At 40.3% G+C, this 22,405-nt stretch overlaps 1 protein-coding gene and 1 pseudogene across 2 annotated transcripts in view; both read left to right on the forward strand.

The window, feature by feature from the left end:
* PLBD1 (phospholipase B domain containing 1) overlaps positions 1-22,405 on the forward strand; it is a 68,716-nt gene that overhangs the window by 12,253 nt on the left and 34,058 nt on the right. For both annotated transcript variants that reach the window (XM_019937375.3, XM_019937384.3), the window contains exons 2-4: positions 7,170-7,389; positions 19,349-19,432; positions 20,772-20,910. In XM_019937375.3, coding sequence (XP_019792934.1) covers positions 7,170-7,389; positions 19,349-19,432; positions 20,772-20,910 — 443 coding nt within the window. The remainder of the gene's footprint in view (positions 1-7,169; positions 7,390-19,348; positions 19,433-20,771; positions 20,911-22,405) is intronic.
* On the forward strand, positions 3,616-7,159 carry LOC101316154 (hyaluronan synthase 2-like; annotated as a pseudogene).

Raw genomic sequence — 22,405 nt, forward strand, 5'->3', positions numbered from 1 at the left:
AAATTCAATTTGGGTGTTTGGGTTTTTAGAGAGAAATAGGAAAATGATGGGACCTCTTTCATCTTTATTTACAGAAGAAAAATACTCTGCTTTTAGAAAGTAATATTCCCATTCATTCAACAAATATTTATCAAGTGCATTGATTCTAAGGATGTTAATGTTAAAAATGTTTAAATCTGGGACTTCCCTGATGGCGCAGTGGTTAAGAATCCTCCTGCCAATGCAGGGGACACAGGTTTGATCCCTTGTCCGGGAAGATCCCACATGCCACGGAGCAGCTAAGCCCGTGCACCACGACTACAGAGCCCGCACTCTAGAGCCCATGCTCCGCAACAAGAGAAGCCACCACAATAAGAAGCCTATGCACCGCAGCGAAGAGTAGCTCCCACTTGCCACAACTAGACAAAGCACGTGCACAGCAATGAAGGCCCAACGCAGCCAAAAAAAAAAAGTTTAAATCTCATTTTCATTTTCATGACTCTAGAGAAAATATCAACACGTGGCCCTTGTCCCTTGGGCATCTGAACGTCCTCTAGGCTCCTTACCCAAGCACGAAGACATACGACTTGAGTTATTTTAGATTAACTTCCGTGAATGTTCAGATAAATTTCACTTTTGGGTCAAGAACACACACAATTAAACGAGATTCATCAAAGAAACATTACTGTGCCAGCTACAGCACTCCCAGGATATAGGGTCATAAGCAGAAGAGGTCCCTGCCTTCACAGAGCTTGTATCGAGCTAGACTGAGATTAGAATTATGTGATATTTTTCTACCTTTTTGCTATTGCCCTTTCCACACCATTCGCCTCACAACATGATGTTTTTTTAAAAATAGAAAAGCATAAGGCTTAAATTATTCGAGGATTTAAGAAAATCAGAAAAAAGCATGGGACTGGGCAACCAGGAAGAGTTGATACATGGAGAAAACATTGAGGAACGGAGGACATCAATTAGGGGTAGCAGGAGAAACTCAGATTTTGGCTTAATTCTCAAAGCATTTGCTAAATTGGTCAGTGTGGGGCTTCCCTGGTGGTGCAGTGGTTGAGAGTCCGCCTGCCGATGCAGGGGACACGGGTTCGTGCCCCAGTCCGGGAAGATCCCACATGCCGTGGAGCGGCTGGGCCGGTGAGCCGTGGCCGCTGAGCCTGCGCGTCCGGAGCCTGTGCTCCGCAACGGGAGAGGCCACAGCAGTGAGAGGCCCGCGTACCGCAAAAAAAAAAAAAAAAAAAAAAAGTAAATTGGTCAGTGTGTTAGCAGTAAATTTTTCTCATTGAATTCTCTTGAGGACTGGGTAAAAGATTTTTTTTCCATGCATGGGGGCACATGAGTGTCAAAAAAGCACAGATTTACAGAAGTTTATTATTTGTGGTCAGAAAAGTAGATAGTACCAGTAACAGTGAAACAGCCACCCTTTTTCATTTCCTACAAAGCTCACTGGAGGTGAGGGTGGGAGAGAATGCATGAGAAAAGCTGGAGAGGGGCTGAGGCTGTGTCCCAAAATCAGTTTGGAAAACATACTTATTATATTTGGGAGGAGAAGAAAGGACATATCTATGGATGATGCCAACAATTGTCCAACTGTGGTCAATTGACTTAGTAACAGTTAGACTCATTCATCACCAGCAGCCTGTTGACATGTATTCTGCGCCTGCCTATGTTTATCAGTGCCATTACTTCCACGTTACCGTTTTTAAAGAAATCCAATATGGATTTCAATATGGTCATGACTCAGTTCAGAATAAATTGACTTTCCTGCTCAAGATCATTCTTTAAGGGTCATAATCAGCATTAGCTGATTAGCGTCTTGACCAAGTCCCAGTGTATCACCCTCTTGGGCCAAGGTGCCACGATGCTCTAGTATTAAGTTTCTAATTTTAGTGCTAATTTTCATAGACAATCTTTGCATCAAAAAAGATAAAATACTGAGTCAGTTTTGAATGTGGAAAATAGATAACCATAGATAAATATTTAATCTGAGCTTTATAGTATCTTAACCACTAAAAACTTAGTGTGTCCGAAACTAAACTCATATTCCCTCCCAGACCTGTTTCCCATCTGCTCCCTCTCTCAGTGATGATACAACAACCATCCACTGAGTCACAGCCTAGAATCTGAGTCATTCTGGCCTCCTCCCACCTCTTTGATGACCTTAATAAGTTTGTCTTTAACCTGAGCAGCTGTACAGTGGTTTCTTAGGCAGAGAGATAAATGCACTACATACCATTTCTTCTCTTCATTTCTTCTTTTTTCTTTTCTCTCTCTTCCTAAGTCTTCCTTCCTTTCACAGATGTTTATTGAGCACCTGTTGTGGGTCAGACACCATATCAAGTGCTGAGGAAACAATCTCTGGCCTCGAGTTCACAGGCTAGAAGCAGGGGCAGACGTATAAATTGCATTACAATGTGATACAACTGGAAGAAGACCTGCTTTCAAGGTACATGGAGCTTGTAGAGCAAGTCAGTCCCTACAAAGGGGGTGTTGCTTCCTGAGTCTTAAATAGCAATTTTGAGATTGCTAGGTATTTCACAAGGGAGAAAATGTCAGACATAGGAAACAGCATATGCAAAGTCAGAGGTGCTGGACCAGCTCATGGCAGGTTGGAGAGCTGTGTGTGCAATGGTTTCAAGATCACAAAGTGCATGGAGTGGTGGATGAAACTAGATAGGTAGGCAGAAAGCAGGTCATGAATGTCAAGAGGGTAAGTCAAAGAATTTTAATTCTAGGAAGTAGAAGCCATTGAAGATTTGGGGTAATTAAGTAAACAAATCAGTTTTGCATTTTAGAAAGGTCACTCTGGTAAAGTATGAACAATGGTTTAAAGGTCAGAGAGACCTGGAAAAAAAGCCTCTTCATAGTTCAGAAACTATGAGAAAACTCTTTGCATTGCTGTTTATCAAGAAGATCCAGACTACTTATGGAAATGTTTGCAATCTGTGAAAAGGCCAACCTACCCTGGAATTAAAGTTGTCATGGTCATAGATGGAAATTCAGAAGATGATCTTTACATGATGGACATCTTCATTGCAGTCATGGGCAGGGACAAATCAGCCACTTAGATCTGGAAGAACAACTTCCACATGAAGGGTCCTGGTGAGACAGATGAGTCACATAAAGAAAGCTCACAACATGTCACCCAGTTGGTCTTGTCCAACAAGAGTATTTGCATCATGCAAAAATGGGGTGGAAAAAAAAAAAAAAAAAAAACAAAAATGGGGTGGAAAAAGAGAAGTCATGTCCACGGCTTTCAGAGCACTGGGACCAAGTGTGGATTATGCACAGGTTGGTGATTCAGACACCATGCTTGACCCTGCCTCATCAGTGGAGACAGTAAAAGTTTTAGAAGATCCCATGGTTGGAGGTGTCAGGGGAGATGTCCAGATTTTAAACAAGTGTGATTCCTAGATCTCCTTCCTCAGCAGACTGAGATACTGGATGGCTTTTAACATAGAAAGGGCCTGTCAGTCTTATTTTGGATGCGTCCAGTGCATCAGTGGACCTCTGGGAATGTACAGAAACTCCTTACTGCATGAATTTGTGGAAGACTGGTACAATCAAAAATTTATGGGCAGGGGACTTCCCTGGTGGTCCAATGGGTAGGACTCTGTGCTCCCAATGCAGGGGGCCCGGGTTCTGTCTCTGGTTGGGGAACTAGATTCCACATGTATGCTGCAACTAAGGATCCTGCATGCCGCAACTAAAGACACGCGTGAGCCAAAAATAAATGATAAACAAATAAATATTAAAAAAAAATTATGGGCAGCCATTGTGGTTTTGGAGATGACAGGCATCTAACAAACTGAGTGCTGAGCCTGGGCTATGCAAGAAAATACACAGCTCGATCCAAATGCCTTACTGAAACACCTAAGGGATATCTCAGATGGTTAAACCAGCAGACCTGTTGGAGCAAGTCCTGCATCCGAGAGTGGCTGTACAATGCAATGTGGTTTCATAAACATCACTTGCGGATGACCTATGAAGCAGTCATCACTGGGTTCTTCCCTTTCTTTCTCATTGCCACAGTAATCCAGCTCTTCTACAGGGGTAAAATTTGGAACATCCTCCTTTTCTGGTTAACTGTCCAGTTAGTGCGTCTCATAAAATCATCTTCTGCCAGCTGCCTTAGAGGAAATATCATCATGGTCTTCATGTCCCTCTACTCAATGTTATACATGTCAAGTTTACTTCCCGCCAAGATGTTCCCAGTTGCAACAATAAGCAAAGCTGGGTGGGGCACATCTGGAAGGAAATCCATTGTTAATTTCACAGGACTCATTCCAGTATCAGTTTGGTATACAGTCCTCCTGGGTGGTGTGATTTTCACCATTTATAAGGAATCTAAAAAGCCATTCTCAGAATCCAAACAGACAGTTTTAATTGTTGGAACATTGCTCTATGCATGCTATTGGGTCATGTTTTCGACACTGTATGTGGTTCTCATCAAAAACTGTGGCAGGCGGAAGAAGGGACAACAGTATGACACGGTGCTTGATGTACGATCTTACATTTGATGTTTGTAGTTACAGATGCAGACACACACAAAACCTTACTTCCTCTAGGGACTGTATGGTTGTGGCATCAGATAATGCCACCAAAGGAGACACATCACTGCTGCTGGGACTTGAACAAAGACATTTGTAGGGGTTTATTTTAATTCTGCCAAAGTAAAATGATACATGAAGAAGAAGAACTCACATTTAATCTGATACTTCTATGAAAATGGGAAGAATTCTTTGTTTATGCACTTTTTCCTTATTGTACATCCACCTAACAGTGTTTTGCCCTATATACCTCACTAGTCATGCTTTATGTGGGTAACCATGGAAGAAGAGGATTTTGGAAGCTCAAGGAAAAGTTCTTTCAACATATACAACCTAACTTATGGACTGCGTTGATGCTAATTTTTTTTTAAGGAAGGGTTTTCTGTTTAACTCTACCAAATGAAAGGCCGAAGGAAATTTTACAGGCTGTTGTCTGTGCTATATTTTTATATAATTGTACTGTGTTTTAAAATTTTGTATGCAAATTTTAAAACAAATTTTGTATACTTTATATTTTACTTCTCTGCCAAAATACACCTGTTCTTCCTTTTTTTTTTAAATAAAATAGGTTCTGAAAAAATTCATACTTAAAAAATTTCTACCCAAAATGTGAAGCTTGGTTGATTTATGTTGTTCATGATAGAAAGAATAAAATGTTTCTCTCTCTCTCTCTCTTTAAAATTGAATAGTTTGTTTCTGTGAAAAAGTATTTAAACTTTCAATATTTTAACTTTTTTTCATTTCTTTAGAAAAGGCCAATATACCTGTCACACTTTGGGAGGAGAAATTCATACTTATGTGTACAAAAAAGAAGTCACTGAAAACCAAGGCCAAAGGGGTAGAAAAGTACAATTTTTTCATAAGATTGAAAAAAAAGGGAATGCTAGTTCTCAAAAGAAAACACTAGGCGTCCAGCAGTGGACAAAATCTGGGTATTAAAGATAGTCTTTGGAGATTCTCACAGTGTTTTCCCAGGCTAAGTAAAAAGGAAAGTGGGAAAAATTATCTGTACAATTTGGACAAATACAAAGCAGTTCATCATTTTGTTCTGTGACCTGTATTCACTGGATCCTGTCTATATATTGAACATACTTTACCTACCCTTTTTTTTTTTCCAGCTTGTCAGTTCACTTTACATGTTAGTATGAGGTTTATACGGGTGAGTGGGATAAATTATAATAAGGCTAAGGCATACAGATTTAAAATTGGAAGAATCAAGCTCCACATGTCCTCTTTAACTTGCTAGGGAAGATTTTTTTCTGAATTATACAGATAATTGCTTCATCTCTTCTGTTCCTGGCCTACATAAATGTGTTTACATAGTAGACATGATATCAAGGCTTAATAGTTATATCAAGAATTGGCACAGGGCTTCCCGGGTGGCACAGTGGTTGAGAGTCCGCCTGCCGATGCAGGGGACACGGGTTCAGGCCCCGGTCCGGGAAGATCCCACATGCCGCGGAGCGGCTGGGCCCGTGAGCCATGGCCGCTGAGCCTGCGCGTCCGGAGCCTGTGCTCCGCAACGGGAGAGGCCACAGCAGTGAGAGCCCCGCGTACCTCAAAAAAAAAAAAAAAAAAAAAGAATTGGCACATAAAAAATTGATGGACCAGGTATCCTCAGCCTTGTTAATTTAGCTACTCTGGGGTCTTAGTTATCCAGTTTGACTTTTGACATGACCCATCTTGCCTTGTAGCTGGTGCTGTGTAGACCTGTGTTTAAAAACAATTGAACACATGAAGAGTCGCATAAAAAGTATTGTGAGGAAGCATAAATGGGGAGAAGTATTCAACCATGTGTTTCTTGCCTTTCTGCTTCCTTTTTATGCAGACACCTATATTCCATCCATCCTGCTTAAGAAAAAACTGCACATTCTACCTTCAGAGTACAAAAACTTACATAATGTTCTACAACTTAGACTCTCACTGATTGGAGAGCTTGTGAGAAACGAACAGACCATGCCATTAAATGAGACTAAAACTTGAGTTTGCCTTTTTGACTTTTTATGTTCTAAGTTAAGCTTTGATAACATTCAAATGTCAATTTCTCTCATTCTCATAAAACATGGAATTAATTGCCTATATTTATTCTAGCAATTATTCAATGCATTTCCAGTGTAGGATGTACAGTATAATTGAATTTTTTTGTAAATAAGGTATTTTTGATAAGGAAAAACAAAAAGAATTAAGCAGGAGAGATAGGATAGAAAGTGAGAGAATACGGGTGCTTTGGTCCAACTATTGAGGGGGATGGAAAGGGTTGCAGACCAGGGATGTGAACCCTATTCTTGGTTGAATGACAAGGTGGGTGAGAGCTCCAGCTCCTGCCTTGCCCAGAATCCCATCTCTAAGGATGAAGCACTTAGACCCACCTCTTTGATGCTCCAGCTACGCCCCTACCTTTGACCTGGTTCTTTGTGCTCTAGGCTCATCCCCCTTGGTCAAGGCTCTGGTATTTTCCCACTTGTAACAAGGACAGACTATAGCGTGGCAGATTTCCCAATTCTGTTGTAACAGAACAGAACTCTTTAAAAGCAAATGTGCTGGAATTGTTGGTTACAAAGAAAAAAAAATGTATCAGCAGTTCAGTTCAATGACATCCTATCATTATTCGTTTTTCTTTTTTTCCAGGGGTCTACTATGCAACTGCATACTGGATGCCTACTGAGAAGAGAATACAAGTCCAAAATGTCCTAGACAGGAATGGGGATGCCTATGGCTTTTACAATAACTCTGTGAAAACCACAGGCTGGGGCATCCTTGAGATCAGAGCGGGGTACGGTTCTCGATCCCTGAGCAATGAGATCGTCATGTTTGCAGCCGGCTTTTTGGAGGGTTACCTCACTGCCCCGTAAGTACCCAGTCATGGTGGAGAACTGCCAGGCAACCTCTGTCCTTTTCTTTGCCCAACAGTGGTTTTTTCTTCCTGGCATTGTACACTAGAATTGAAAATTTGCCATGGTTTTTCTCATACGATAGAAAGATTATCAGAATTACATTTGAACCTGTAGTAGTCATACCTGCCTAGAAGGAGCAAAGCCCCCAATTGTGACACATTTTAAAATCTTTCCCTCTCATGAAACTCTTTTAAAAGACTGCTATGTCATTTCATCATACTAGTCATTTATTGTCAGGTAGAAAGCAAATGGAGGTGGAGTGGCTCTTTGAGGACCACAAACAGAGAAGATTAATTCAAAATAAAAATAAAATGTAAGAGCATTTATTTTCAACCATCTTAGAACAATACTTTCAAGTGGGGGAAGATTTTAAATTGAAATTTTAATGTCTAACATGAATGTTCTTTCCAACTCTATTGTTATTTAATTCTTGTGTTCTTCCCTTGTCTTATGGAAATAACAAAATATGTACTTATAATAATGCAATCATGACTCATCCTTTTTAGAGAACAGATCTTTGAGGAAAGGAAAGTTGCAACTCATTTAAACAAGCCTCATTCTTCCTTTGATATAAAATGTCTTGAGGACGTGGTTTTCTTCTTTTATGCTCTGTGACCTAGATTGTTGAGTGCAGTTTAACCAAACCTTATTTTGCACTGTTACCATCTTAGTCATAGTAAATGCAGTGCTGATCTTAATCTGTTTATGAGTACTGGCAATTGTATCAAATGTTGAATGACTAATTGCTGGACTCTGGCTGCTCTTTTTTAAAATTTAAACGAAAAATTCCTGGTTTTGTTTTTATGCCAAATTTTTGTTACCTTACCATACAAGTCCCCTTAATAGGGGACTCTCAGTTTGGAGATGTAGAAAACTTTATAAACTAAATACGATTTAAAAAACATGTTTAAAACTGTATTCAACATGTAAAAATCTGAACTTCTTCTTTTCCCCTACAAATCTTTATTTCGGGATCCACTGGTTTCTGACTGCATTCTTGAAATTGAGTTGCAAGTTTGGAGAAATAATTCAGATTGAAGTTGTGTGAACGTAAATATATTCAATGAAGTCATGCATAAGATACATATGAGTTATTAAGGGAAGCTATGTAACTTGAGTGGAGCATCTCTAATCTGTGTTAGAGATGCTAACATAGATTGAACGTTGAGAGCCTAAGCTTGTCTTCCTTGGACTTTGTCATCAGTACTAGAGAGCTCAGGGAGTTTGACCGAGGAGACTTCTGACAAAAGTGACCCTTCTGTTATTCTTATGTCTCAGGAAAACCTAAGTTTTAACATCTCACTTTGGGAAGTAGCTTTATGATTTCTGCCTTATTCATAATATAAAGTACTGACCTATCCTTGAGTTCCTTTATCCATAACCACAAGCTGTGGGGCTAAATAAATAAATAAATGCTACTATGTAAAAAAAAAAAAAGAAAGAAATACAACCAAAACCATCTTTAGAAGGGCATTTCCCAGAAGCTCCTTTTCAGAGGCTGTCATTCTGACTGCATTGCTGAAAAGTCCAATAAGTAGGGGAATTTCTGAATCAGCATGCATTCAAAGGCTCTGCTCTGTGCTTCACTCAAAGCTCAGAACAGTGGGATGTGACCCGGCAAGCTTAAAACAGACCCCTGGCAGTGGGTTGGGGAAGAGGGAAGAGACAGAAGTGGTTACCAGTTTCCTGCCTTCCTCTTCTGATATGGTCTAGGAGGTGAAGGCTTACTACACATTCTGTTGCCCAAGAGTTTAATTTGGAGGAAGGAGAAATGCCAAATGGAGTAAAGAATCAGGGCTCACAGAGACAAGAGCTCTGGCAGGGAGACAGGGCAGAGGGGAGGCTGGAAGAATTCATGTGCTTGAGACTCTCAGACCCAAGGCGCCACCCAGGAAGGACTGCACCAATAGGCACCCCGTGCACTGTCTCAACTGAGCAGAGAGGCAGTGAGGCTCCCTCCGAGCAAAGGTATCCAGCATTCTCTGAAGCAAAGCAGAAGAGCTTAAAATGTCAACCCTCTGGAAGTTGTGACTGTAGCCACAAACCAATGGCGGAGAAAGAATACAGGTCATAGGCTAGAGTTTTTTGTTTTCAGCTACACAGGGACAGTTGTATGAGAAGCAATAGCATCTTCATACAGACATCATTTTATCAATTTAAGACATATACTGCTGGGGACTGTTTTGCAAAGGACAATTCCACGTACCAAGACACAGCCTTGGAGCCAGGGCAGAGAAGGTGAGTTTGTGCCAGAGGCCAAAAGAAAGAACTGCCTTGTTTTCCTCTCATCTTGCAGAGCTGCTCAGGCAGCTGCCAAGAGCAGTGGGAAGTATAGGGCTGCCACGTTTTCCCACATCACCACATTTAAAATGCAGTGGTGTGCCTTATATTCTGCCGCACTTCGGGGGGAGATGTGTGAAAGGACGAACATCGTGCGATGAACGACTGAGATAGGCAGATAAGGACGTTGGTTTGACGGCCTCAGAAAATATAATTTGCTTTTACCAACCTATGAAACGCTCGAGAGACCAAATCAAAACACAAAGAAATACGCTCAAATCCTCCATCACTGCCTTCGAAGCACGCAGCAATTTGTTGCTTCTTTGAGCTTTTACGACACTTTTACGACACCTTCCCGGGCCCGCCCTCTGTCCTGTATCCGGAAGCTCCTGGCGGTGTACCTGCGCGGCTCCTGCAGGGTTATCTCGCCGTGCGCAGCGGAGGCAGATCCACCAGGCCCACAGCCTCGGGTAGGCATTCACAATTTTCAGGAGCTTCTCTCGCTGTCTTGCTCTTCTTCACACTCTCTTCTCCCTCTTCTTCCACTGCCCCACCCCCGGCCCCTGAGGAGCCCCTCACTGCGTGATGCACCACGCAGACATGCATTCGGAGGGCCCCCTGAGGCTTGCTGTGATGCCCCTTCAGCCTCCCGCACAGCCCCATCCTAGCATCTCTTAGAACTGTGATTCCTGAGAGCCAGATGCTGCCTCTGCCGTCTCCACCTATCAAAATCCTGCGCAGGGCTTCCCTGGTGGCGCAGTGGTTGAGAGTCTGCCTGCCTATGCAGGGGACACGGGTTTGTGCCCCGGTCCGGGAAGATCCCACATGCCGCGGAGCGGCTGGGCCCGTGAGCCATGGCCGCTGAGCCTGCGCGTCCGGAGCCTGTGCTCCGCAACGGGAGAGGCCACAACAGTGAGAGGCCTGCGTACTGCAAAAAAAAAAAAAATAGATCCTGCTCAACCTCCAAGACCCATCTCAGATGCTCTCTTCTTTTTGTTTTATGCCTTTTTTTGAAATTACAATATTTTGTATTGTGTGTCAATATGATGCTACATCATATAGCTGTTAGAAATGACCTTTTTTTTTTTTTTTTTTTTGCGGTACGCGGGCCTCTCACTGCTGTGGCCTCTCCTGTTGCGGAGCACAGGCTCCGGACGCGCAGGCTCAGCGGCCATGGCTCACGGGCCAGCCGCTCCGCGGCACGTGGGATCCTCCCGGACCGGGGCACAAACCCGCGTCCCCTGCATCGGCAGGCGGACTCTCAACCACTGCGCCACCAGGGAAGCCCAGAAATGACCTTTTTTAATACATCTTTATTGGAGTATAATTGCTTTACGATGCTGTGTTAGTTTCTGCTGTACAACTAATTGAATCAGTTATATGATGCTCTCTTCTTGATGAAGCTCTTTCTGATTCCATTTCCACTGGATCAGAGCCCCATCTCTCCCCTCCACCACCTGTTAGTGCCTTGAGGACAGGGTCCCCATCTTATTCATCTTTATATACCCCAGGCGCCTGGCATAGCACTTCTGCCCCCCCCCCCCCACAGTGGTTACTTAACTACACGCTTATGAAGTTTAATTGAATCCTGTTGTTCCTGTTTTATGAGAGATGAATCGGAAGTGTCAGCTACGTATTTCCATGTAATGCATCGTCTAGCAGCCTTGGCCAAATGGAATTTCTGTCTTCATTTTTTTTAACTCTACTGGGTGGCTCCCTAACAGTTGCAAATTAAGAGTCTCTGATGCTCACTAATGATGTAAAACCTGATAAATAGTCATTGATAGTCAATAAAATAAGTCAGGAAACCTTTCTGGAAAGAATGGTGATGGGGGTGTGAGGACCTGGTCTGCTCTAGTTTTTAACAAAGTGGCTGATCTCTTGTGTTGCTGAGGCACATGTAGAAATGACCTCCTCTGGAATTACCTAGCCAGTTTGGATGCCACAATTCAATGCGACACACCCTCGTTATACTACCTTGTGCCGGGCTCTGGGGATAGAGAGACAGTGGGGAGTGAGTTCCTGAGTACTCTCCCCACTCGTTTTAAGGTAATGTGTTGACACAGCAGTTGGTAAAACTATGATGAAAAGAGGTTCTAGCAAGATTATGGCACAAGTAGAGAGACTAGTCAAAGGCGGAACCTTTTTGGGTGTTTGTCTTACCATCGAGAGATACTTCAAGAATCTCCTCCGTACCCCCCAACTTGCTCCTTCTGATATTAGAAACTGAATATGGCTCCAGGTCAAGGCTGTAGCCAAAGCAAAGATAAGTAAGACACAGTCACACCCTCAAAATTATCAAATGACCCATCAGTTGGTAATTATTTGGGACTTAACATGAAGCACAAAATAGTGATGATGATGATGATGATGATGACGACTAGCACTTATATTTATATATATATACACACACATACACAGATATATATAATTTAAAATATGCCGGGCATTGTTCAAAACATTTTATATATGTTAAATTATTTAATCCACAGCCACGCTGTGAGGTATATATTATTACTATCCCCATATTACTGAGAGAAAACTTGGGCACAGAGAGGTAAAATAAGTAGCTGAAAGTCACAGAGCTAGTTAGCAGCAGCCAGAATTGGAGACCAGCTGTCCAGCTACGGAGTCTGTGCAAATGCACACACACACACACACACACAAGTGGATTAATCACAATGGGAAATACTAAAGGAGCCTGATACGGTGTCAGACCCAGGAAGTAGGAAGTTGAAACAACTAGGAAAGAGTAGGAGAGATCACCTGACAAGCACTAAATGATATGGTATTAACATAATGCAAAAAGACGCAGGGAAAAGTAGGTGTCCATATGTCTTTGTGATTGTCACAAAGTGTGTGTGAGAGATGGAAAGATGGGCAAAGTCTCGGCCAACTTAGGAGGAAACTTACTGACTTTACACACCACAGGAGCTGAAACGAAATCTAACACATCCTTGACATGGAGACTGGTCTTGGCTCTGTTCGATGAGAATTCGGAAGCATGGTGAAGTTGGGAATCCTGCTTATGGTTGTAGAGCCTACAAGGAGTGGATCAAGCTTTGAGTTCAGAATTCAAAGCCTCTGCTCTTATCTGCTGTCCTGTGTTGCTCCAGCACGCTAAGGTATAGGGCCCCAGGCTCAAAGATCAGAGAAGGGCCTCAACCTTCGCAAAGGTATAGGGCCCCAGGCTCAAAGATCAGAGAAGGGCCTCAACCTTCTCAGGGGACTGTGAATGGATTATGTTCCTCAGGGCCTCTGGGTGGGGCAGGGTCAGGTGAAGCCTCCACTTCTGGTCTCAAGGTGCAGGTTTCTCTTCCGCAGCTCTGAATATCAGAATCAAAAAGTTTAGCCCCTCCCCCTCCCCCCCAAAAAAGAAAGAAAAAATATTAGTAATTCTGGCCTAGTTACCCTCTTTTATCTACATCTGTCTTTACCGTTACATGGACCTCCACAGCAACCACCCCCAAGTCAGGATGAATGTTCCTCTGTTTCAGGGTTTCTCAACCTCAGCACTTTTGACGTTTGGGATTGAATTATCCTTTGTTGTGCATTGTAGGAAGTTGAGCGGCATCCCTGGCCTCTACCCACTAGATGCCAGTTGCACCTTCCACCCCCCTATTGTGACAACAAAATATGTCTCCAGACATTGCCAAATGCCCCTTGGAGGGAAAAATCACTCCGGTTGAGAAACAGCCCTATATTGAAATAGAATGAAAAATCGAGAGGATCTGGAGCTCTGGGTGGAGCTGGGCAGGGTGCAGTGATGGAGACTTTAGGTAAAAAGTACGAATTTTTGTATCTTTACCTGAGTGCGCATTGGTAGGTCAATAGCCCACAAATTATTTTTTCCCAAAACAGAGAACTTTATTTCCATTTAAATCATTCTAATTTTAAGAGCCCATTCCTCCTCATGGCAGGAAATGTTACCATAGTCATTTCTATAGGGACAAAATCTCATTGAAACTGAGTCAATTCAGAATGTTCCAGTCCTCTTCCAAACACTTTTTTCCAGAATGGATTGGTGTTACTGAGGCATCTTGGAGGGAGGGGGGATGTTTAAGCAGTGGTTGTCCTGTGTCCTTCTCTGGCACGTTTACTGAAGTGGAACAGTCTCATTGAGTCTTTAGCTGGGGTGTTTCCCCACCTGACACCTGATGAGGCTTCCATGGTCTCCCTGGTCTCCAGTTGCAAAATCAATGCCATTGAGGTTGCAGTAGTCACCCCAAGTATAAGTCCTCTGCCCCCAGGAGGTCCATCAACTCCCAATGTCCTCTTATTCCACCCCAGGCCAGACAAGAAAGCCTTTAGCTGCTCCCTGAAACTCATGGAGGGGGGCAGGGGTGCTGCATTTGGCTTCTGAGCCCAGACAGTCCTGGCAGCCATCTCTACTTCCCCATGCAACCTCGGAGGGAAAACTGAAGGGCTTTTGCTTCCCTAAGCAACTAAATCAAGCTGTCCCACTCACCTGGAGTTTCTGCATTCCATTCACCTGAAATATGAGGCCAGGGCAGAGGGTCCCTTCCCTGTCAGCCACATACCTGTCTAGCTTTATTGCTGTTCTCTCCCTCAGTTTTAGAGATGATAGAAAAGGGGCCAACTTGATAGAAGAATAGGTGTGGCAGCATAAAAGATATGTAAACAAATATGATAATTCAATTTTAAAAAAATATTTACAGATAATTTGAAGGAAAAGCACTCATGAAGTTTGTTGAATTCAAGGACCATAAACTAAAAAATTTCAAAGGATTTTAGTGTTCTTTGCCTCACTGGCAATAAAACTCTATTCGCATCAATTTCAGTTCTGGAAACTATTAGATAAAGATATCTAAAGTTCCACAGTGCTGGGGGCCAAATTCCCATTTTTGGAAGCCGAGTCACCTCCTGCTTACAGTGCTGACCTCTAGGTCGATAAAAAGCATCAAATAAAAACCAGAACTCAGACTTTAGGTAAACTTCCAGTCCAGAGGGTGCAAGGGGCTCACAATTTGACCCACTTCGCTCCAAACTTAGAGCAAATAGTAGATAAAATGTATAGAAAGAGAGCATCATGGTAATATAGCTGGAGCCCCCAAACAAGATTAAAGATCTCTTGAACCAGAAATGAAGCAGAAAAGCACTGGGGTCTGGATCTGCTGGGCCCTTGGCATGAAGCAGGCAGAGACAGCCACCCCGGCTGGTGGGTGAAGGCCTCTGTGACCTGAGGGAGCTGAATCAAGGCTGGGAAGCAGAAGTAACCTTGCTGCTTTGGACTGTTTGGAAAATAGGAGGCCACACAATAACTTCTGCTGATGTGCACTCTGGTGTAGAGATTTATAAGAAACCGTGAGCTTGACGGGAGGCGGGGTGTGCAAAAGAACCAAATCATCCATGTGCTGGTTCCAGGACACATATACGTGCAGCATTCCATAGGAAAGAAGTCCCCCAGAGCCGCTACAAGACCTGGTTCTCAGGGAGTCTGATGGAAGTACCTAGAAGGAAATGAGAGGCAAGAAAGAGGGAGGGAGAAAGGAAGGGGGTGGGGGGGGGAAGAATTTAAGAATGTAAACAAACACATAACTTAAAATGCCTGAATACCAAGTTCAAAAAAGCACAAAGACATTTTTTTCTTAAATTCCATATATATGTGTTAGCATACAGTATTTGTCTTTCTCTTTCTGACTTACTTCACTCTGTATGACAGACTCTAGGTCTATCCACCTCATTACAAATAGCTCAATTTCGTTTCTTTTTATGGCTGAGTAATATTCCATTGTATATATGTGCCACATCTTCTTTATCCATTCATCCGACGATGGACACATGAAGAACCTAGGGATAAGACAGGAATAAAGACACAGACCTACTAGAGAATGGACTTGAGGATATGGGGAGGGGGAAGGGTAAGCTGTGACAAAGCGAGAGAGAGGCATGGACATATATACGCTACCAAACGTAAGGTAGATAGCTAGTGGGAAGCAGCCGCATAGCACAGGGATATCAGCTTGGTGCTTTGTGACCGCCTGGAGGGGTGGGATAGGGAGGGTGGGAGGGAGGGAGATGCAAGAGGGAAGAGATATGGGAACATATGTATATGTATAACTGATTCACTTTGTTATAAAGCAGAAACTAACACACCATTGTAAAGCAATTATACTCCAATAAAGATGTAAAAAAAATGATAAAAAAAAGCACAAAGAAACTGAATGCTAAGAAAAAGCAAAATCAATAAAGTAAGTCATTAATACACTCCAGATGAATTTTGTAGATGGTTTAACAAAGACTTTAAATATGCTTAAGGTACTCTAAGTTTTAAATGAAGGAAAACTTGGAAATTCCCTGGTGGTCCAGTGGTTAGGACTATGCGCTTTCACTGCCGAGGGCGCAGGTTCAGTCCCTGATTGGGGAGCTAGGATCACTCAAGCTGCAGGTCCCAACAATGACAACAAAATATATGTATACACACACACACACACACACACACACACACACACACACACACACACATATATGAAGGAAAACTTGAAAAATTTATGGAACAAAAAGGAAGAAATAAGACAGGTAGATATTTTAAAAGAAACTGCTTGAAATATCATAAATGAAAATTATGGAAATTAATTTTTAAAAATATCAATAAGTGGGCAAACCCTGGTCTAGACCATCTCAGAGAAATAATTTCTGAATCAGACATTAGTATTGAGGGATTTATACAGTACACTGCCCCAAAAGAGAAAGGGGTAAAAATAATGAGAAAGCAACTCCAACATATGTCTATTAGGAGTCCCAGAAAAAGAAACTGGAGGGAATTGCAGATAAGCAATAGTTGACAGGGTAACAGTGAGAATTGATCAAAATTGAGAAAGACACGAGTCCTTAGTTGGAATACACAGCCTATTAAATTGCTACAACACAGGATGAAACTACAGAAATTTGAGGATAAAGGGAATACTTTTAAAAGCTATCAGAAAGAAAAACATTGATTTCAAAGGCATCTCAGCTTGACTGCCAGCATACCTCTCATTAGCAACAATAGACCTAGAAGGTGAGGATGATATTTTTAAAGTACTGAGGAAGAATAACTAACTAGAGTTTTAAAACCGTTTAAATTATCCAAGAGCAAGGGCAAAACAAGGATATTTTTAGATATATAAGTTAAAATATTTTACCATTCACAGACTTCTAATAAACTATTATAGGACATACATTAACAAAAATAGCAAGAGGGAACATTTGGGATATAAGGAACAATAGTTAACACAAAAAACAAAGAAGTTAATAAAATTTGATTGTAAAAGTTAAACAATAAAAATTATTTTAATATTTTTTTAATTGAAAAGGTAAAACTAAATCTTCGAACAATAACATGATGGGTGATGTCAATGGGTAAAGCTTGCTAAAATATGTATGTTTGGAGGAGGAGAGAAATAGAAAATTCATTTAGATTTTATATAAGAATTCCCTGGCAGTCCGGTGGGTAGGACTCCATGCTTCCATTGCAGTGGGCACGGGTTGATCCCTGGTCGAGGAATTAAGATCCTGCATGCCACGTGGTACTGCCCCCCCCCAAAAAGTCATTTATATTTTATAATAAAATGCATAATAATGAATGTTTTCACAATTTTTAATGATGATCACTAATGGAATAGAAATGCAGCTGACCCTTGAACAATGCTGGGATTAGAGATGCTGAGTCCTCACCCCCAACCCTGCACAGTCAAAAATCATGTAGACTTATGGTCGGCCCTCCATATCCAAAGAGTATGTATTTGCTGAAAAAATCCATGTATAAGTGGACCCTTGCTGTACAAAGTCATGTTGTTCAAGAGTCAATTGTACATTTTATATAAAGCTTCTAAATTAGCAGAAGTAAAAAGAAGGATAATGAAAATGTTATTTAAACAGAGAAACCATAAAAGAGAAACAAAAAAAAGGGATGGTAAATGGAAAACAGAAGGAACTGCAGAAATAAATCCAAGTATATGAAAATCACAACAGATGTAAATGGATTATTTTCATCAATTCAAAAACTAATTGAGGAGATGTTGTTCAAGGATACAGACTTGCAGCTAGTAGATAAGCCCTGGAGAGCCAACACACAGCATAGTGATTATAGTCAACAATACTGTATTATAAACTTCAGAGTTTCTAAGAGATTAGATCTTAATTGTTCTTACCACCAAAAAGAAATTACAATTACGTGACATGGTAGAGGTGTTAGCTGATGCTATGGTGATAATCACATTGCAATATATAAATGTATCAAATCATTATACAATGTTGTATGTCAATTGTAGCTCACCAAAAATGTTTACTGTATAGCGTATGAGGGACATTTAACTTTTTAAATAAGTTTTAAAAAATCTCAAATAGCCAGTAATGCTGAGGGGAATGGAAATTAAAACACAGAATCATTTCACATACAACAGACTGTTGAAAATTTGAAAGTCTGACTGTGCCAAGTGTTGGCGAGGGTAAGGAGCAAGGAGAGATCTAACATGTAGTTGGGGAGAACGTAATTTGGTACAATCACTGTGGAGAACAATTTGGCAGTATCTAGTAACTATAGATGTATAGAATATTCAACCCAGAAATTCTACTTTTATATGTATATGTATATATACACATACATACTAGAAAAACAAATGTGTAAAAAGAGACATTTACAACAATGAAGTTGCACTGTAATAGCGAAAAATTAAAAACCAGTTAAATGTCTATCATAGGACTGCATAAATGAATTTTTATATAGTCATAACATGGAATACCATCAACACATGAAAAGAATAAGTTTAAGCTGCAGATGATAACAGATAATTCTTTTAAAATATCATGTGGAGAAAAATAAACAAGTTAGGGTGGTAGATAGTATGATCTTATTTATATTTGTCCTGAAACATTATTAATAATAATATACATTATTTATGATTAAATATATATATAGAGAGAGATGGTATAAAAATGTGCATGAGAACAATAAATCACTCATTCAAGACTGCAGTTGCCTCTGGGGAGAAGGGAGGACAGTTAGTGTCAGCGGTTGAACTCTATCTTATGTTTTATATCTTTTTTAAAAAATATGAAGCAAATATGGCAAAATATAATGATTTTATATAGTTGGGTAGTGGATACTTGGGTGTTTGTTATATTCTATGCTTTTCTATATGTTGGGAATATTTCCCAATTTTATTTTTTTATTTTTTTAAAATTTATTTATTTATTTATTTTTGGCTGCGCTGGGTCTTCACTGCTGCGCGCGGGCTTTCTCTAGTTGCGGCGTGGCGAGCAGGGGCTACTCTTTGCTGCGGTGCGCGGGCTTCTCATTGCGGTGGCTTCTCTTATTGCAGAGACCTGGCTCTAGAGCACAGTCTCAGTAGCTGTGGCGCACAGGCTTAGTTGCTCCACGGCCTGTGGGATCTTCTCGGACCAGGGATCGAACCCTTGTTCCCTGCATTGGCAGGAGGATTCTCAACCATTGCGCCACCAGGGAAGTCCCAATATTTCCCCATTTTAAATTGTGCATTTGATGTATAAAAGAAGATAGGGAAGGTTTGCCATAGGGAACATCCCAGTTAGCCAAAATACTGGATAATTTACTGTGATGGGAAAATCCAAGAAGAAAAATGGAAATGTAACAATTTTCATCTCTCCTTTCAGACATATGTTTGACCACTTCACAAACCTCTACCCACAGCTGATTAAGGAACGTTCCGTGTTGGATAAAGTACAGGAGTTTTTAACGTAAGTATTCCTCTTTCTTTAACGTAAGCTTTCCTCTTCTCATTGCTGTTGAGGCTTCAGGGCTTGAATCTGTCATTTCAAACAGCAATTTCTCCTTCACCAATTTCTTTTCCATCTCTTAGGCAGGACTCTGGAGTAATTCTTGTAGTTAAGTATAGCACCTTTTGGTGATGGCATGAAAACTGGTTGTGGACAAATGCCTTCTAATTTGTGCTCTTTCAGAGGTCAGGTTGAATATCCCATTATCAATTGCTGACGCAGCTAGAGGAAGATCTCACCAGTGCAAGACAGGCAAAGTCAAATCCCCGGATCCCTTCCACCTGGGGGCTCCTCTCCTTGCAGAAATCATTCCTTCTCCCTCTGAAAGGTGCTTCCATTTCATGGACCTGGTGACTCTTCTTAGCTGGGAAGTTAGCTCATATCTAAAGTTATAATTCTTAACATCCTCTGAGAATATTTCCATTTTAGTAAAGTTTTCTGAAGACTAATAATTCTCAATATTCAGAAAATATGTTTTATATTTGTGGGATGACAGACTATGAGACTAATTTGGGGATAAAGGAGCTCTTGGTTTGGCCCTCCAAATTATATACTAAGCAACCCCTTCATCGGATGCTAAGGTCCTACAGAGCATCTGGGCTAGATCCCATGAAGCAGTGACACTGTATTTTTAAATTGATCTAGAGATAGCCTGAACACATCAGAAATAGCTTTTAGTATACAAATTTATATCAACTCATCCTGCATAAAGTGCAGACAACAAATAGAGAAGAGAGAATGAAAGGACTATTAAAAAAAAAGACTTTTTCCTAGGACAGAGGCATTGAGGCTGTTATTAGCGACAACTGGAATAGGGCAAACCATAAACTATGAAAATGATCTGAGAGAAATACAAATACAAACCACCCTGTCCTTAAGAGCTTTTGTTTTTTTCCTGTTGTTTATCACTTCTATCTACAAAGTAAAGTTAATCAACTTGTCCTTACCGATTTAGTGAAACATGATTTTATATAAGATATATTTGAACCAGTCTATCCTCAACTTTCTTAGGTCTCAGTATCACAGATAAGTAAATATTACACCTGTGTTTCTAGATAGTTCTAGATAGAGCATGGGGGAAGTTATAATGGAAGAGTCCTAGTCCTTGGGAGAAATTGAAAATCACTTAGGATTTGCTCTGATATCCTTTCAAAGTGATTGGAATGTTATAAGATCCAGAATTTAAATTATACTAGCTAACATAAGTATCTGAATATATAATCTCTAAATACCTGGGTTTAATTTAGCTTTGGATGAACAACCATGGAGACCTCTAGTACAAATCTAATTTGTCTTCCAGGAAGCAAGATCAGTGGGCCCGGGCTAACATCAAAAATTACAAGGATGACCCGTTTTGGAGACACACAGGCTATGTTATGGCACAAATGGATGGGCTATATGTAGGGGCAAAGAAGAGGGCTACAGTAGAAGGAACAAAGGTAAGATGTTTTAAAAGCTACTCAGGATTTATATGGTATGGCAAGAATATTGAAAATTATCTTTAAAATTATTGATACATTCCAATTAAGGAGAAGATCAAATTAGGACTAGAGAATAAATTTCTTGCACAGAAGAACTGTCTTATCTATCTCATTGCTAGCACCTGACTCAGTGTCAGGTTAACTCACAAATAAACCAGCTTGTTGCTGTGTTCTTTCAGTCTCATTCATGCTATTCTCTGGGGTAGGTTAAAGAGCCCCATATGAATGTACTGGCTATTTAATTAACCTAATAAAGCAAGTGTTTTAGACAATACGTTTGTTAAGAAAAATGTCTAAGTTTTATAAAATGTACAATAATATTCTATGATTATATATTATTATATATTATTATGTATAATATTCTATTTTTTAAAAACTGTGAGGTGGGTAATAGGAGTTTATTATTTTTCCTTAAACTGTGCATATACATCTTTATTCTTTCATATGTATGGTATCATTCTTAATTTTTAAAATAAAGGCAAAATATTTAAAAGCAAATTACAAACTGAAAGATATATTGCAATTCATCTCGGAGACAATGAACTAATCTCTCTAATACTTAAAGAACTCTTAAAAGTAGGTAAACAAGAATAACCTGGTAGAAAAACAGATAAAGCACATTCACAGTTCACAAAAAATAAATCCAAAGATTTTTAAACATATGCTCAGCAGTGCTCATGGTAGAAGAAATGCCAGTATAAACTACAATGAGATACTGTTTTTCACCTATCAAACTGGAAATAAACTAATTGTTTAATATGTTGTTAGGCTGTAATAGTATAATTGAAATAAGCCCTATGAAGACAATTTGGAAATATCTATTAAAATCAAAATCATTTCTAGAGCTCTGTCCCACACACAGACTCACACACATACAAAATGATGTGTCCAAGTCTGACTATTGTTACATTATTTATATTAGCAAAAGACTAGAAACCACCTGAAAGTCTACCAATAAAATACTGGTTAAAAATATTATAATGCATCCATTCATTGGAATACTATTTAAAAGAATGAGGAAGATTTTTATATCAAATATGGAAAGGTCCCCAAGATATGAAAAGATATTAAGAGAAAAAAATCAAGGTGAAGAGAAGTACATATAACACACTATCGTTTATGTTAAAAAATGTATTTGTAAGACATTTTTAGAAGTCTAGAGATATGCAAGAAACCAATAAAAGTGGTAGTAAGCTGGAGACAGGGTGGGTCTTGAGTGAACAGAGGATAGGAATGAAGAGAATTTCCACTATAGATCTTATAATTAAAAAAAATATTGAATAATGAATGGATTACTTATTCAAAAACAAAACAAAGAGAATGTTTATATAAATAAATAATCAGGTGTTTTTTCTTTTCTTGCTTTTGCTTTTGTTAAAATTGTCATGTGTATTTGCTTCTCACCACCTCTGCCCGAAAACCAATTTGTTTGTAGATGCCTAGCCCTGGGCGA

Source organism: Tursiops truncatus, chromosome 11 (genome assembly GCF_011762595.2).
Source record: "Tursiops truncatus isolate mTurTru1 chromosome 11, mTurTru1.mat.Y, whole genome shotgun sequence".
In the NCBI taxonomy this organism is placed as follows: Eukaryota; Metazoa; Chordata; class Mammalia; order Artiodactyla; family Delphinidae; genus Tursiops; species Tursiops truncatus.